Raw genomic sequence first — 16578 nt, 5'->3', positions numbered from 1 at the left:
TAGGTTCAACCAATAGCATTAAAATGTGTGTTAAAAGTTAGATTACTTTTAATTTTCAAAACTACTCATTTTAAGATCTGCAAAGGGTCAGAAAGACTTCATGTGGTGTTTAATTTATGAAAGGAGAATTTGAAACCTTTCAATGACATTAACCAGAGATTTGAGTTCTGCTTATGACATTAATTACTGTTAAATATTGAATGCTTTGGTGAGTTTTAATTTATATGATGGTTAAGGAGCCATCCTTTTTCTTCCCATTGATTTCCTTCTTCCCATTGATTTTCCTTTTCTCGTCATAGATAATTTTAAAGACCTGAACTTTTTTGTAGTGCCTATTTCTTTTGAAAACTAGAAGGATTCTTAGAAGTCATCCAGTTTGGACCCCTTTGATTTATTTACATCCAAAAAAATTTACTTATGTCCAGAAAACAAACTTGTCTCCCAAATATGCTCTTTTTACCTTATTTAAAAGGGGAAAAAAAATTAAAAGGAACATTTGGCCCTAGTCACTTATCACTCATATTTTTTGGTATTTATTTATAAATATATTTAGCCAGGTATGGCAGCACATGTCTGAAATCCCAGGGACTTGGGATGCTGAAACAGGATCCTGAGTTCAAGGCCAGCCTTAGCAACCTAGTGAGAGCCTGTCTTAAAATAATTTTTTTTTAAAGGATAAGGGTATAAAACTTGGTGTTAGAGTGCCCCTATGTTAAATTCCCAGTTACCACCACCCCCCAGCGCCAGTTCTAGTTTGAGTTACATTTATCAAAAACTTTTTTGGTTTAGTGGACATAATTCATGCATGCCATGTTTGCTTTTGCATCATTTTACAAAAAGTGACTTCAAAAGGAATGTTTTCTGACCTATTACTTCACATTTACAACCTCTGTGGAATATTATTTTTGCTTAAGTACAAGCGGAAAAATATATGAATTGTGCTGTTCCCAGAATTTAGTCCTAACATCCCCAAATTGAAATATTAGCTCTTGTGTATTATAAAGTATATATTTTAGACTGTTTTGATAAATATAAGGCATTGATGACCTATCCCAGAAAGCTAAAGTCATTTAAGATCACATTATTCTTCACTTCAACTGATACCATTTTAAATACTTCATTTTGTTTTGCTCTACTTTGCTTTTCTTAGACACTAAAAATGCTGCTGCATTGCTGCAACTGGTGCAGCATGAGAGAAGGAACACTTAACATAGGAATTAGGAGATACTGATTCTCAGATCTGCCACTAATTATCATTTTTTAGTAGGACAAATTATTTAACCTCACTAGGATTTACTCTTCACATTTGTCCTATGTACATAGGTGGTGTTCATGTGTTGAGGGATTGGGTGAATGATAGGATGTAGTAATTCAGGAATCATAAATTCCATGTTCCCCCTAATATTTGAAGATTTTGTTACTTTTGTATCTTGAGTGGGTAATGTGAAGCTAGAAGCACCCTATTCTGCAGCCCTAATTTTCTACCTTTCAGGGACAGAAAAGTAAATCAATTTTGAATCTTTTAGGTAGTCTTCAGAGATTAGTAGAAATAGATTATTATTGGTGATATTTGATTATAGATATTATTAATGTATATGAACAAAGCTTTGGAGAGGATGCACTGAAAATGCATGCCATTTATTTAGTGTAGAGTACAAGCTCATGTTACATGGCCAAGAGAAAAAGGAATCAATTTGAGCATCAGAAAATTACTAGTAATTTAAAGTGACCTTTCTTGATTATTTATTTTCATACCAACCCCAGTCTTTACTGGTTCAGGTGGTGATTGTGTACTTTTGAATTATCTAGGCCCTTTACTTCATCCTCTCTCTCACCCATGGCCAGATCACTGCTTATTACAACTTTGCTTTGGAAAGTATAAATACTTAGGGACAGAAAATGAAACTATAATCCAGGATAATTTCAACATGTGTAAACCATTCTGCACAAAAGTGAGGAGTTTTTTGTCGCTAGTGTCTATAATAGAAGCCTTGGTACACCTAAGACTGTACAGCTATTCAGCTGTCCCTGACTTCTTTTAAAGTGGATGACTTGAAGTTCACTGAGCTTATTCTTTACAACATCCTATGTAGAATGTTTTTTTCCAGTTTTGGAAGAGTTTTTTCCAAAAATACTTAGTAATAATCCAAGGGTTAAATGCTAAACTTATAATTTGTTGTGTGTTTTTCCCTATGCTTTTAAAACTAAAAATGGCTAAACTACTTCTAGAACTTTCACATATCAAATAAATATATTGCCTATGATCTAGAATTTAGAAAGGTAAAATTTTCTGATAAAGTAAGAAGACCTGTCTCTGCCACCATATTTGTTTCTGCGAGAACATGCTGTTACATGCCCATGATGTTTCTAATTGCAATAATAATATAATTAATACAACTTCATAGTTTACAAAAGCCTTCCATATACATTTTTAAAATCTCATCTTCACAGTGGACCCATTGAATTAAGAAGGGTTTTGTTAATCCCAAACACATGGTATTGAAGCATGACCAATAGAAGCAAAGGAGAAGAAACTGGGATTCTTTCCACTGAAGCTCCTTTGACCCACCACAGTTTCAATTGTTCAGGCATATCTACATATCAATTGTTCAGGACTTTTTAGTCCTCATTTGGTTCAGATGGAAATATAAAAGGCATATTGCCCCCAAAAAAACACCCAAAACCTCGGACTAGGAACCTTCGTCAGATTAGTTTCTTTGCACTGTGTAAATGTAATCAGAGGCAGGAGAGAGACTGGTTTATAGTTTTTATAGTTTTTATATGGTAAATAGATTTTCAAATACCATCCTCAGTTTCCATTCTAACTTGATCTCTTAACTTTGAAATAGTTGTTATATAACTATTTCAAAATCTCCCAGAACCTTAAATAAGTCTCATTCATTGGCTTCTTTTTCCTTTATTCTATTCAGATTCTGACTGCTGTGTTAGTGCATGGGAGATCAACCAAAGGCAATGAGATTTCAGATCTGGCTATAATAATTCAAATTGAATCCCCCAGTTGTAAAGTGAATCTGTGATTCTAGTGGCCTCCTGGGGTGCAATCCAAGTGCAGTGCTGCTTTTCCAAAACGTTTACTCTACATTTGGGGAGTAGAGTTTGGAAAACAAGACAGCCTCTTATTGCCACATTCCTAATGTGACTCCAGGAGTGAGCTCATGTTATCACTCTCAGATGATGCACTCCAAGTATGTTATGGTTATTGTTAGTGTAAAATCTAGCCCAGTGGACTTGTTCTTAGTGCTTGGGTAGTCTTGTGTGTTCAATTAAAGGCCAAAAGAGAAATGACTAATTTGCTTTTGGATGACAAAGCCTTTCTTTTCTCACATTTCCGTTAGTTAGCAGGGACGGGGTAGGGGCGCAGGACATAGATTCCTCTCTGAGCTTTTTCATTTCACATCCCACACCACCCAACCTTTTGTTTGCTCCACAACTGTGGCTGAATTCAGATCTGCTGTCCTAGAGGAGTACTTTTTAGGTTCAACCTTACTTTCCTTCCTCAGTCCTCTCTTAGGAAAAGGTTCTCTTTGAGGACTAATCTTGAGGGCTGTCCTTCGTATAAGCTGACAAGACAGTATGTTTTTCTGCTGGGTCAAAGCACAGGGCAGGACTCTTACCTCCTCTTCCAAACTCTAGCAAGGTCATATTCTTTACCTTTTTCAAATATGTATCCATATATTTCTGTAGGGAGAATTATTCCTTCTATGTCTGTTAGTAGGTTTAGAGGAGACTACTTCTGGGTAAATGACATACCTACTTTGGTGGGAATAGCTTAAAGAGAATGTCCAGTGTATTATTTTTTGCCTCTTTTACCTGCCCTGCAACCAGATTCACTCCTTTACTGTCTCCCAGTATGCCTGTGTGTTAGAAATTGAGTGTTGCTGATATCTTTTGGTGGCTGGCTGGTCTTGGACCCTCTGACTCCTGTGTGCTTAGTGGGTACTGTGATTTTGAAATTTCCCACAGCCGTATGTTTGTGACTTCTTACTATTAAATATTGAATTAACAGTAGACTCCCATTTGTAGTCCTTTTGCCCTCATGTCCTTGGCTTTTTTTTTCTTTTTTTAAGATGTTGATAGACCTTTATTTTATTCATATGTGGTGCTGAGTATTGAACCCAGTGCCTCACACATGCTAGGCAAGTGCTCTACCACTGAGCCACAACCACAGCCCTGCCCTTGGCTTCTTATAGTGATTTTACCAATTTATCTGGAAAAAATTAGAAAGGAACAACCATTTAAAAGAATTAAAACCATTTGAAGGGTCACCAATAAAAAAGAAAACAGTGCTATGCAAGGGAGTACTGTTCCTCAACCGTGGGGCTCGAACCGAATGAGGACTTGTTTTTCCTTGCCCAAAACTCCAACTGTAGACCCTGTGGCAAGATGATTATTTTGGGTCTGAGTCTCTAGATTAGAGCTAATCTAGTCCACCCTCCTTTTTTACATTGAAGAAACAGAGGTCTGTGGTTCCAAAGTTAGTGAATTACAAATTCAACAGTGGAATCCAGGTCTCTCTGTGATGGTTATTTCCATTACCCTGGTCTATGTGAAAATCTGATCATCTCTCCCAGCTTGCTTGGCCTTCTTCTGGTATCTATGCCTTCTACTTCCTTGTATTTTCTTTCCATAAGCAGTTCTTCTGATGTAATGCACTTTTCATCTTTGGAACCTAGGCCATGCCCTTCTTTCTGCAAGTTTTGGACTTCTCTAGGAAGAGAAATTAAGAAAAAGGGAAGAGGTTAATATTCTCTTGGAATGACCATCTGTAATATAGTGATCACACTACAGAGGTGAATAAGATCCCTCTGTAATCAGAAAAGATTGGAAACATGGTTAAATAGTTGATGTTTTCCAGTTTTGGTTTGGTTTGGTGGTTTTTTTTTTTTGTTTGTTTTGTTTTAATAATAATTGTTATCTTAAGCCTATCCCCACACAGCCATCTGTTATGCAATACTAAGATACTGAGATAAGGCCAAACCACAGATCATGGTGCAATTTCTGTGTCTGTACTTTATTTTAATGGAACTGAAATTATTTCCCATTTGTTTTAGAATGTGAAGCCTGGAATCAACCTTTTGCCTTTTAGACATCTTTCAAAAACAAGATTCCATGATTTCCAGGGCAAAGGACTTATTAATTCATAGTCAGTTTCCAGACTTCCTAAGCTCATTAGAGAACTGGGTTAAAAATCTTGTAGGAGGCCTGTGCAAGTATTTATACCAACAAGTGCATTTTTTCACACCCTGAGTTAATCTTATTCCATCTTATTCCTCTTATTTTAGCTGTTTTTCTTTTTTATGTTGTATGCATTGTTTTATTCCAGTGTCTACCTTCAAATCCACCTTCTGACATAAATATCTTCGATTATGTTTCAGGTTTAGTTTGCTTGAAGTTTGTCATGTCAGGTCTTGATTTTCTGGTCCACAGTTCCCTCTTTTTCAAAAATGATTTCTATGTCAGTTCTAAGAGATTGGATGGTTACAGAGTAGAAAAAAAAATTCTTTATTTCCTGCCTAAAACACTTTGGCCACAGTCATGTGAAAAAATAAAGACATCTCAATCATAGCACTTGACTACATGTATATTCCCATAAATGTACTGAACTCATATCTGCACATTGTTTTTTCACTTTTGAATTAAAGGGATGAGAATGATGAACTCCTGAGGAAACAAGTATATAACACAAGCATTCTCATCAAATATAAGCCAGAGATAAAGGCTTTAATGGCAAGTGTGTTGCTTACTCTTGACATAGTGACTCAGGATACAAGAGTGTGCTATTAATATTTATTAGTTTTGTAATGAGGGTACTTAAAACTGATCTGTCAGCACGTGAGACTCCATTAAATTACCTCACTCACCTTGTCCTAGAATTCAGTGAATAGGAGGGTTTGATGTGTGCTGACTTCCACAGTGTTTGTCCTGTCCTTACTGAGAGTCAGTGTGCCTAAAAGGAGGTCAGGTCTCACAATTTCTTTTCTCATTAGTCCAGCCTGGTACTTGGAAGTAAAAGTCCCAACCATCAGGGTAAAATTATGAGGCATGGGACCCTGATCACAGCTAGGACTTGAGGTCTGTTGAGCTACAGTTTACTCAGATTTATATGTTATCCTCCCCATCAACATGCAAGATTCAAACACTTAGAAAGTATTAAAAGAGAGATTATCTTCATATTCTGCTCATTATTTATCAGAACAGGTACAAATAAGTAGTAAACATTATAGAAATGTTGTATTGAATTTTTTCCATCAATAGTTTGAAGATTCTGAATATAAATTCTTAATTCAGATGGTTCAGTCATTTAGAAATGTTTCTTTCCAAGAGCAATGCTAGTACTGTGTGTTTTGTTTGTAACTATGTATGGTTTGTCCTGTTTCAGCCATATTTTCAGAAGACAAAAACACCACAGAGCCTGCTTATAAGGTTAAAAATGTCCCATCCATTCCTAACACTCCAGAGCCAACAACAACGCAAGAACCTTTGGTGGGCAGCCAAAAGAGAAAAGCAAGGAAAACCAAGATCACACACCTTGTCAGGACAGCAGATGGCCGGGTATCACCAGCAGGAGGTACTTTGGGTAAGAAGAGGGAGCTCTCAGCAGAGATATTCCAAGTCACATCAGCCAGCAAATGACCGTAAGACAGTGGTGGCTCCTCATTGAAAAATGAGCTGTTCTTTAGCTTTATATAGACTTCCAAACATGTCTCATTCCACATTTTAAAAGTCATACCTATTTTTTCCAAGAGCATATTTTAATTCCTAGAAAAGAAAGGTAAATTTAGGACTTCTAGCTCCTTCCTCCTCCTCCTCTTCTTTTTTTTGTGCATGCTAAAAAAAAAAAAAAAAAGTCTTGGTTAAGTAAACTCCAGAAGAGCCTAGACTTTTAAAGGTACTAGATGAATCTGTGTTATTCCGTGGTCTGGTGTTCATTCACTGCAATCCAGATTATCAAGCATTCAAATCAGTGGATTAAGGGACCTTAAAACACATCCTAACTCTGTGTAGAACTGATGCAGAACACTAAGAAAGCCTGAGAATGCATGAATTTCTTGTCCTATCTACCCAAACAGTAAAAGTGCCCCATTTGCAGTCATGACTTGGGTCTTTCTTTATTGGTCCTGGTGGCCTCCATGACAGTAGAGTTACCTGAGGGACTAGGGTAAAGGGATGAAACAGTGAGTAATAGCATCTCCCTAGAAATTCTTGGGGATGCTGCACCATCTGGCCGTTAGTGATCTTTTTTTAAAATTTTTTTGTCAGTGGATCTGTATTTTATTTATTATTTATATACAGTGCTGAGAATCAAACCCAGTACCTCACGCATGCTAGGCAAGCGCTCTACCACTGAGCCACAACTCCAGCCCCCCATTAGTGATTGGTGCTTTTCAACATCTCCAGCATTTCATTTTATCTGATTTGGGTCAATCTGGATGTTCATAGAAATGAATTGTTTGCTGAGTTAGAATTGGAAGACAAATCTACTTCGGGGCACTTTTTCTTGAATTTTGCATATACTAATTACTAAAACCAGAAAACATATTAAAGACCCTGACTCCATCATCATAAAAGATATGAAACTCTTTTGAAGAAAGTGGAAAGTGGAATTTTGTGCTGAGTACATCCAACTGAGTAGAAGTAGGACGAGGACTTAAATCTTGATATCCTGATGTTTAGTCCAGTTGATGCATCTCTCCTCCCCTTTCCACTCTGGGTTCTGTTCTGAGAACAGATTGTTCTGTAGATTGTTATTTTTCACTTGTAGGAAGAAACACTAGAAAACACTCCATTTTCTGTAGGCAAACACCATACCAGCTTTATGCCCTAATATATGAAATTCACATCTTTTATCACTCATTTTCTATATTTAAAATGTTTTAAAACTCATGATAAAAATTCTCCCTCTTCTATAATGTCTGCGTAAAAAGAAAATCTTCTCATTTCTAGCATGAGAGAATTAATTAATATCTATAATGTCTGCATAATAAAGAAAATCTTCTCATTTCTAGCAGGTTATAATAGCATAGCATTTCATCTACCTCTTCATAAATATCAGAGGACCCCTTGCCTTCTCTCCAGTAGGTCTTCGGAACAAAACAACAACATGGGATATCGTTAGGATTGATTTATCTGATGGTTAGCTTATCCTAAGTGTTAATATCACAGCACATCAAATGTCCAAGTTGCCATAGTAGGTCACCCTGCACCTAGCTTCATGAAAATTCATGAAAACTGTATCGTCAGCTAGGGTTTTAAGGGCCCAGTGGCAGAAGTCCCCTTGGGTTTTATTTTGGCCAAGGCTTATTTTTTCTTCTTCCTCCAAGACTGACCCATTCTTTAACTTTGGATAAAGCAGCTTCTCTTCAGCTCATCTTCACTGTCCATAGTGTTCCAGGTTGCAACTGAGTTTAATAAAAGTGCTTTGTCACTGTGGAAGAAGAGATTCTGTGAAAGTCATAATATTCGATGGATAGCAGAAGTGAATAGTAAAGAAAGCTAGCTCTTTTCATTCTCTGTCACATTTCCTCAGTGTTCCTTCTCTGGAGAGCAGAGTGATCCTCTTGTGATGGATTTCTCTTTTGTTACAGATGACAAACCAAAGGAGCAACTGCAGAGGAGTCTCCCTAAAGCAACTGAGACAGACTGCAGTGACGAGTGCTCACACCACACCGAGGCCGAGGAGACGCGGAGCAGCACTCCAGAGATGCCTGCCGTGTCTGCCTTCTTCAGCCTCGCTGCACTGGCCGAAGTGGCAGCCATGGAGAATGTGCACAGGTCAGTGGTGTGACATGGATGGAGGAAAAAATATGGAAACCAAATCAACCTTTCTCACATGATTTGTGGCAATTTTTTTATATATACTGGGGTTCAGAGTGCTTCAGGAGCATTGTTGTTTATGTGAGGTGTTACAAAAGTTTATGTGCTAAGATAACAGTGTGGGAAAATGTAAGAGAATATAGCCAGCTAAGTATTTCATTTTGAATATATTGTCCTGTGGCTAATCTGGATTTCCATAAAAACCTGAGAGTAGGAAAGCGTATTATCTAACCCTTAAGTGTGAGATCACAGACAGGACTTTAAATCCTCACTCAGGCTCTGAATCTGAAAGATCTTGAGCAAGATCATTAACCTCTCTCCTCTCAATCTTTTCTGTTGTAAAACGGGATGGGTAGCACTCATTTCATGGAGTTGCTGTGTGGGATGACACAGTGCTCATGTGGGGACATCCCTACTGAGGAGGTGCTGGTGGCAGTGGTGGCCAGCCATTGGAACAGTGCAGTTCAGGGAAAGGAGTGTCTTGGCAACTGACTCATGGCAGGCAGGAGGCCTGGAATTTCTTCAACTCTCTGTGATTTACTACAAAGTAATTTATTCTCTGCATCTCAGTTTTTTCATTTTTCATTGAGCATAGTGATATATCCCCTAAGAATCACAAAAGTTGTAAGGATCAGAGGAAATCATAGTTGTGAAAACCCTTTGAACTCAGTGAAGCCACACAGGAAGTGTACTAAGTTCTAAGTGTATAATTGGGTATTCTGCTACTTAATGGGCCCTTTGGGAAGGCAAAAAATATTAGAAATTTATTTAAAAAGCCTTTTGTAAATTCCAGTATTTCATACTGAATTTCATCTGTGGATTACCACAGATGAGTTACTTTTGGGGACTTTCAGTCTAGTATAAAGTGCTAGCACAACCTGGATATCTGCCTGTAGGACCTCACGCTCCCTTTGCATTTTCAGGTAAACCCGTACTTCAGGTAAATCCGTAGGCCCCCCTGTGAGCTTGGTTGGCTTCTTGCCCTTTACCTGTCATGTTATAAGTCTAGTGCTTCCTCACAAGTAGCCTCTAGATATTCTAAGACGTCACATTCCTTTTCATGTATACGCTGCCCCAATAGCAAGTGACTCTGACAGACATTGTAAATGTGCTTGTGTCTCTGAGGGAGGCACTTCTCCACTTGTAGAGTTTTACAGTTGAGTATAGAAGACAAACACATGACTTGCCTGCCTAAATGTTGCTAAGTGTCCCTGCAAATTATGGAAGTAGGTAGATAAAATAAGAATTCAAAGGAGCATCATAATTTAGGGCTCAGAAAATGCCACCACACTGTCACCCCTATTGCTCCCTACGTTCTCTCGAGACATGACTGTAATCACACCACCAACTCTGCTAGCCAGCCTTCCATGACTCCCAGTTTACAAAAGCAGAAAGCCAAAGCAAACCTTTCCACTCGCATCTCTCCAGTGCCTCTACACCCTGCCCTGCATTAACACGCACTCTTGCTCCTTTCCAGATTAGCCAAGTTCTTGCCTTTGTACATCCTCCTCTCAGGTGAATGGCTGCTGCTCCTTCCACCTCTCATGCCTGGTCCTCTTCTCCCAGCCTTCCTGCTGCTCCTGCTGCCTCTTCCATGCTGCCCGTCACTCTGTGTTCTTCCGGCTTGAGAACATCTGTTGTAATTATTTGTTGATGCTTCTGTCTCATTTCGATATATTTTGAAAGCAAAGCACCAGTTTTATTCTTTATGTCCCAGCTTACTTAGATAGCTTCTCTTACACCGATGGGTAAATGAACAAATGACTAGAATTTTACCATCAACCTAACAAATTGTTCTTAAGACCTAGAAAGACTGTAGTTAATCTCAATTGTAACTTTCTCCCTTACTTGCCAAAACAGACCAACCAGTCAGTCTCAACATTTAATTATTACATAGGCAACACCTAGGTTCCTAATTTATAGGGTAAGCCCACGGAACTGGGGGTAGAAATACATTACCTGTACTCTTGCCATGAAGAATCGAATGTTAAGTTCCGAAACCCACTTTAGATGGTTTTACAAAATATGGGAAATAGGGAATTGGGCAAACCTTTGTTGAGAGACTGTTTATTTATTAGGTGTTTTCAAGGAAGAAAGCTCATTAAACACAATCCTTAAACCCAGCCCTCACAGGTCTGTCTTTTTAGTCCCATTTTAATGTTGGTGCAGATGGTTAATAAACTGTCAAGAGCACACAGCTGATTCCTGATTGAGTCAAGATTTGCACTGAGGTCTTAGGACTCCAGGTCCTGTGCTTCATTTCCTCTAGCGTGCAGCCTGAGCAGGCTTCACTCGTGTCCTAGGCTGCGTCATTCAGCTGCAGCACTGCTCCATTCCTGACTCCTTTCTGTCACCCCACCTTTTCTCCCTCTTGCCCTTCTTCCTTTACACTGTACTTTTCATCTCTTTCTCTTTTCCTTTTCCAGTACTACTAAAATACTTTTGAAATTCTTATTAGATGATCTTAAAAGTTAAAAAAAAAAAAAAATAGCATTTTAATTTCATCTTTCTTGAGAAAAAGCTGAACATATTCAACAGTTGGTGCTCACAGCAGCCATACATGAATGAACAGATTAATCCAGAGGTTTGATTTCTAACATGTATTTTTCTAAAATCCTAAATATGTTGTACTATTCAGGGATCATTGGATTCAGGAAGCCCCAAATGTTGTAATTTAACTAATTATTTTGCCTTTTGGTACATCAGGAGAAACCTGGATATGGTTATGGAGCAAATATTACCTGAATCTTAAAATAGCCCTTTTTGTTCTACATACTCTGACAAAGAGTACTATACTGAGATGTCCTTGAAAACACTCTGCTTTCCCCTCTGTCTTCCATTCTGGGTAACGCCCCACAGACTGGTGCAGGAGACAGAGCCGGGAGTTTGCATTGTCCAGGTTTGATAGGCCTGTGGGCAAACGTCAGGTGGGCCTTAAACCTATTATAAAATGAGAAACTGTAGAAATTGCCAGGAATTTTGAACAGTTTTCTCATAACCATGAAATAAATTGTATTTTTTAACTACTAAATTATACAAAAGATGAATGAAAAATCAGCTATGTTCGGCATAGTTCCAATCCAAATGATGAAAATTTCCATAAATTTTCTAGTCTTGCTGGAGTTCGCCCTCCACATATATTGATTTGGGTCCAAGTAGGCTAGATGTTCTTACATCCAAAATCCAGAGTCAGTACTTACCTCCTTTGCCTATACTTTTCTGTCTCTCCATGTACTTGGGAGGTTTCCCTTTTATAAGAGGTTTCCACTTTTTCTTTATTTACCTTTGTTCTTTTTTTTTTTTTTTTTTCTTTGTCATAGTCCATCTCTTCACCTCTTTTGCAGTCATTGCTTTTTTGACCTTAAGTTTTAAATTGAGTGTATTACAATGGATCTTAAGAAGTGAGCCTGGAGATTGCCAGTTACTACAGGAAAGGAGTGTGTCACTTTGAATATCCATGGATCAAGAGGAGGATTTTTGTCCCAGAACATAAGTCCTTGAATGAGAAATTTCTACCTCTTAGGGATTTGCCCCAAATTGGTGGGAGTTTCAGGTTTCATCTCTACAAAATGGAAGTAGTTAGTTGTTTGGAGCCAAAGAATATATGTAAGAGAAATTGAGATAAGAAATTTTAGGAAGGTAGAAAGAAATGGGGAGAACAAAGGAAGGAAGAGAAAAATTCTAAAGACAAAACTGATTTTATTTAAATGACACAAGTAACAGCAGCAGCTATTAAGATACTGGAAATCTTTTATTACTCATCATCCTCTCCTTTCTCAGATAATACACCCTGAATAAGTCATTTTTTTCCCCTCTTGTTTTACAGAGGTCAGAGGTCAACTCCGCTCACCCATGATGGACAGCCAAAAGAAATGCCACAGGCTCCTGTACTTATTTCTTGCGCTGACCAGTGAAGCGCCCTTTAATTGTAAAACATTGTGCTTTACCTACTACCCTAGCCTTGTCTTTACCAAGGGATGCTAGTGAGTCCATGTGGTGGAAAATATAGACTGCAAACAAGTGCTTGTTGCCCTACACGGCCCAGACTCACTTGAAGCAGAAGTTAGCATCCTGGGCCAGTTTGTTCTTTTGGAACCCAGAATCTTTGAGGGTGACGTTATCTGATACTGAACAGAAACAGAATGATCCTGGAGCTTTGCTTTCCATTGAAGGCTTTTGACAGTAATTGGTGGTGACTTGGTAAAAGGCTGCCTTTACTGTAGCTCATCCAGCATCTCTTTTACCAACCAGAGAGTGTGAAACTAGTTTCATATATTACCTAGTTATTCTTTCAAAACAAAACAAAAACAAAAAAACAAAAACTGACGCACTGCACTAGTTATTATTAGATATTCTTAGTCTTTTTTGTACATGGAGATTTAAGTTCTAAGATGGTTTATATAATAGGTTATACCTACATTTATATTGTAGAATAAATATTAAAAAGCCTGTTCCAGAGACTCCCAAGCAGCATGGGCAGGCAAATGTACCATTGTTAGCGGTGTATGCTCGGCCTCGTGGTCCATATATTCTGCACTTTTATATTTGCCACCAGAGTGATAGTTTGCTGGCAAAAAGAGAGTGAGAGAGAGAGAGAGAGAGAGAGAGAGGGAGAGAGAGAGAAAATTACAGTTCTTACAATCTGAATTTTTTTTAGCCTTGAGTGACCAAGAATTTGCTTGGGGCAAATTGTGGCAAATATTTTCCCAGACAGGGGAGGAGTCCTGCAGATTACAGATTACTGATGTTTTCATGCCTTGAGGATTCTTTTATTTTTACACAGGGGTCTAAGTGACCAATGAATCGTTCATACAAACAAACAAAACAAAAAAGACAAAAATATTATTCAGAAGTGACCTTAGTATTACTTCACTATTCTAAACACATTGAAGACTTTCACTTCATGTGGACTTGGAGCTACAGACCTTTCACATCCATCACAGATAGACTGGACGTGTTGTAATTGCTATGCACAGCCTAATTGGCACTGCAGGTTTTTAGAGTCATTTCAAGCTTGCTGTTTAGGAGATAATTGAGTACATGATAGGGGAGGTATTCCTGAGGTGGGCCTCTCAGTCATAGACCCACCTGCAAGTTCTGTTTCTTTTTTGTGTTTTGTTGCTTTTAAACATAAAATCAACCATACATATGCCAGTGCCAAGTGGATTAACTGGCTTAGAACATTGAACATATTGACTTAACCACCTGACGTTCACAGTGTCTTGTTTCCTAGCAACAGATACAAAGTGATAAATCAAAATTAGTCTGAGGCTACAGATTTTACAGGGTATTTGTTCCATAGCACAAAGTATTTCCCCACTTTTGCATCACAGCACAAACTACCAAATTTTGATTATTGGATTCCAGCAATAATTTTTAATGGTTTTCAAACTGGTGGAGTTTTGATAGTTCTAGTTGAGTTTGAAGCTTTTGAGTTAGATCTCTAAATGGTGACAGTTTACATGGTTTTATCTAGCTTTCTTATTTATACTTGACTGAATTGTAATGATGATTTTTTTCTAATTGTAATTTGACCTAATAGCCATATAAAAATGACTCTATTAATACTGACTAGGTTTAGCTTCTTGTGGTTGTAGATATTACTTCAGTTTCGGTGCTGGAAAAATATGTACAACATAAACTAACAGGATTGAAAAAAATGAAGAGGGTTTGTACTCTCTCTTTTTTTTTTCCCCCCCCAAGCAGGTAAAGAGGGCAGCAGAGCATTGGAATAATGTCCTCAAAAATGCATCTTCATTGTGGGGATGGAGGAGGCAGAAATTAGCAGAAGGTTTAATCCATGGTTATAGCTTAACCCCATTAACATAGAAACATCAAGGGACTAGTCCCAGATTTTAGCATACTGTTTTTACTATGATACTGTTTTATTAATATTTTCTAAATTTCAAAACAAAAAGTGAATGTTTGAAAATTGCTGGGTCCTGATGTTGGTGGCTGTTGGAGTTGTGGACCACTTGCTAGCAGTGATTTAAAAATTATAATTAGCTGAAATCCAAAAAAAAAAAAAATAAATAACAAAACCAACAACAAAAGTTGTGTGGTGCAGAACATGCATCTTGACAATGGTACTAACTTGTCACTCTGTAGAACACGTTAGAATAGATCTAGTTTTGCCAGAGCACCCTCCTTCAGTCCTCCGATTACATTTCACTAGAGTTCCTTAAGAGATTGCTGTATATTCATGGGACCTTTTTTTAAAAAGAAGCAAAACAGAAGATTACTTTTTTCTATGTGATTAATATCTTACTTGATCTGCTTTTCCTAAACCTCAGTGGCTTTTCCCTTAGGCAGGGGTGGGGTGGGGGAACAACTTCCTGGATATGACTGTTTTCAGATACTTTAAAACAAACCTTTTTGTAGAAATGCTTAATTTTTAAGCGGTTAGGCACTGAGAGTAGCAGAAATCCTGCAAAGCTTTATAGTTCTTTAGGCACTCGCCTTGTTTCTCTGAGAGGTTTTGATTCCAGTGGTAGTGCTTCTCATGCCCTGAATCTGTTCGAGAGGGGTGTTGGTATTTTCAGGTAACATTTGTTAGCACAAATATTTCAGACCAGTATGTAGTGCCCCGCCCCCGTTATCATTTTCACTTCACGCTCTCATTCTTTTTTTTATTTTGGAAAATCATATTGCTATGGTATGTACTTTAATCTGCCAGCAAACACCATCTTCACTAACATTTGTCCCACAGCATCCTCAAGAAAAAGTTATTGCACCTTATGTATATCTCAAGCAAACCAAAATATGATGCTCTTCTGCTTTGTTTTATTCTAAATCGTTGTATCATATCTTTCTGAAACCATTCTGAATTTAGTTGAAATTATCAATATTTATGCTTTTAACCTTAATTTCTGGATTCAAACCTGTATATAAATCTTTTGAAAAAAAAAAAAAATTGTCCTAGCCCTTCTCTGCAATGCTGAAAGTGGAATATTTCGTCTCGGATGGAGACGTAGTACTGTTCCAGTTTTCTCTAGCTTTTTATTTATTTAGTTATTCTGGTATTTCCTATGTGATTTTGAAGTGTGTAGAATATATTATAGTAACTGAAACTGCAGCTCTAAGAAGCTGAGTGAAAGAAAATTTACTGTAAGACATCCTTGAAGTTTTTATTTGTTTGGGTACTGTATACGAGATCAGGAAAAGGAAAATGTCCCACAACCACATTGGAAATACAGGTTCTTGTCCCCAAATTGGTCAATTCCCAGATTATAGATCAAAACTCTTTATTCATTAAATCCTTTTTTGAAGGACAAATTATACTGTTGTAATTATGACAACCCTTTTCCCACAAATACCAGAAATTATTTAATTCTGTCAGATGATGCCCCGATGCCATGCTGAAATAATTCCCATGTTATCTTTGTTATTCTGGTTCCTGCCATTATAATTAGTGGAGAGAAAAAATTGATGGAACACTATGGGGAAAAAGGCACATCTGAACTGGTCTGGTTGTTTAGAATCCAACATGTTCAATCCCTGTCCTTTTCTTATTAAGTCAGATGCTACTCTAAGTCATATAAAAATGTGTTTGCACTCTGCAGTCTTTGGCTCAATGTATGAAAGTGTTTGCACCTATGTCAAATCTTTAACAAATTATAAATTGCTACAGAACAGGAATTAGCTGAGAACTGAATGACATGTTTTGTTTATAGGGTGGGTGGGGTGGGGAGTACCTAATAGCTCTGTTCCAAGCTTGGCATTTGGCGTTAATGTGAAGCAGTG

General features: G+C 37.7%; 1 protein-coding gene across 9 annotated transcripts in view; it reads left to right on the top strand.

The window, feature by feature from the left end:
- Window positions 1–14513, top strand: part of Bbx (BBX high mobility group box domain containing) — a 246833-nt gene extending 232320 nt beyond the window's left edge. For 6 of the 9 annotated variants that reach the window (XM_047563431.1, XM_047563424.1, XM_047563425.1 and 3 more), the window contains 3 exons: window positions 6401–6598; window positions 8607–8793; window positions 12662–14513. In XM_047563431.1, coding sequence (XP_047419387.1) covers window positions 6401–6598; window positions 8607–8793; window positions 12662–12749 — 473 coding nt within the window. In that variant the 3' untranslated portion in view covers window positions 12750–14513. The remainder of the gene's footprint in view (window positions 1–6400; window positions 6599–8606; window positions 8794–12661) is intronic. The other 3 variants (XM_047563432.1, XM_047563430.1, XM_047563429.1) reach the window with 2 other exon arrangements.
- Window positions 14514–16578: the final 2065 nt, after the last annotated feature.

This window comes from Sciurus carolinensis, chromosome 9, assembly GCF_902686445.1.
Source record: "Sciurus carolinensis chromosome 9, mSciCar1.2, whole genome shotgun sequence".
Taxonomy (NCBI): Eukaryota; Metazoa; Chordata; class Mammalia; order Rodentia; family Sciuridae; genus Sciurus; species Sciurus carolinensis.
The sequence above is the reverse complement of the archived record's forward strand: the minus strand, read 5'-3'. Positions and strand labels throughout refer to the sequence as shown.